General features: G+C 46.9%; 1 protein-coding gene across 1 annotated transcript in view; it reads right to left on the reverse strand.

Annotated features, from left to right (window-relative positions):
• CUNH18orf21 (chromosome unknown C18orf21 homolog) overlaps positions 1-1,370 on the reverse strand; it is a gene marked incomplete at its 5' end in the record, with an annotated part of 28,815 nt that continues 27,445 nt past the window's right edge. Inside the window, one exon of the mRNA XM_023713482.1 lies at positions 1-146. Within this exon, the coding sequence (XP_023569250.1) occupies positions 1-146 (146 nt within the window). The remainder of the gene's footprint in view (positions 147-1,370) is intronic.

The raw sequence follows: 1,370 nt of genomic DNA on the forward strand, positions 1-1,370 counted from the left end.
CTATAAATCCAGGAGCATCTTCAACATAGAGGCTGAAACGGACTTCGTCTCCTTGGTGGCAGTGAGGATGCCAAAAGCAAAGTCAAGCAGTGTGGAAGCATGAACAAGGAAAGCATCAAGTATGGACAATGGCTCCAAAAGCTGTACTGCAGGGCAAGAAGAGCAGAGCATGGGAAGACGAGGAAGCTGTGTGTGTGTGCGTGCGTGTGTGTGTGTGTGTGTGTACGTGCGCATTGAGTAATATGAGACATACTGAACATGCGAAAGAGCTGGGGAAGAGGAAAAGGATGCAGCTATGAGGGAGACGGGGAAAGAATTTGCAGCAGAGAGCATAAGTCAGGACCAGCCCTGGCGGGAGAGAAGAACCAGCCCTGCATTCACTGAGAGAATGAAGGAGTAGGGTGGCAGGACACTAAAGGGACACCCTATTTGTGCAGCCTCTGATAACTGGCCACCAAAGTCTTTCCGGGTGTACTAACAGGACTGAAAAAGCAAAATGCTGACTTCAATGGAGCCTGTTGCAGCTGTATGTGGCCACGTCACTCAGATTTGGCTAAGGAATCTAAGGGTCCACTCTTTTTAAAAATTTTTATTTATTTATTTGATACAGGGTCTCGCTATGCGTTTCTGACTTGTAGTGATCCTCCTGTCTCAGCCTCCCCACTGCTAGGACTACAGGCATGTGCCACAATGCCCAGTTTCAGGGTGGTGTGGTGCACCTGGGGTTTCAGGGCCGGCGCAGCATGTGGTACTGGAGATTGAACTTGGGTCCCTGCACTTGCCAGGCAGGTGTTTAGACTGCCAAGCTATCTCCCCAGCCCTGTGTTTTGTTTTTTGAGACAGGGTCTCACCTATGGAGTACAGGTTGGCCTTGAACTCACTTTTGTAGTCCTGGTTGACCTCAAATTCACCATGATCCTCCAGCCTCATCCACCCCCAGTGCTGGGATGACAGGCATGTGGTTCTACTTTATGAATAAAAAATAAATACATTTTTAAAAGAAGCTGGCCTTTGGACTTTCTTCTTTCTTAGACAATGGCACCATGCCCAGAGGTGTGTCAAACACCATGCAGTGATCAGATTTTTGTTATATGTGAAGATATCAGAGCAGGAAGACTGGGGAGCTGGTATCTCTGGTGACTTTCCTTGGCCTAGGTTTCCACTGCCTCCCCACAGATTTCTCAGATTTCTTGTTGAAGCCCCTCTCGTGGTGAGCTGACCCTTCTTAAATAATATACACAGCAATGAACTCTCTCTGAAATGGAGGGAAGAGCAGATAATGATAAGGTATAGGGGAGCACTTTAGAGGAATATGTGAGATAACTGAGGATTTTTTTCCATAATTTTATTGAGAAACAAATAGCAATGAG

Source organism: Octodon degus, unplaced genomic scaffold, assembly GCF_000260255.1.
Source record: "Octodon degus isolate 3935 unplaced genomic scaffold, OctDeg1.0 scaffold00003, whole genome shotgun sequence".
NCBI classification, from domain to species: Eukaryota; Metazoa; Chordata; class Mammalia; order Rodentia; family Octodontidae; genus Octodon; species Octodon degus.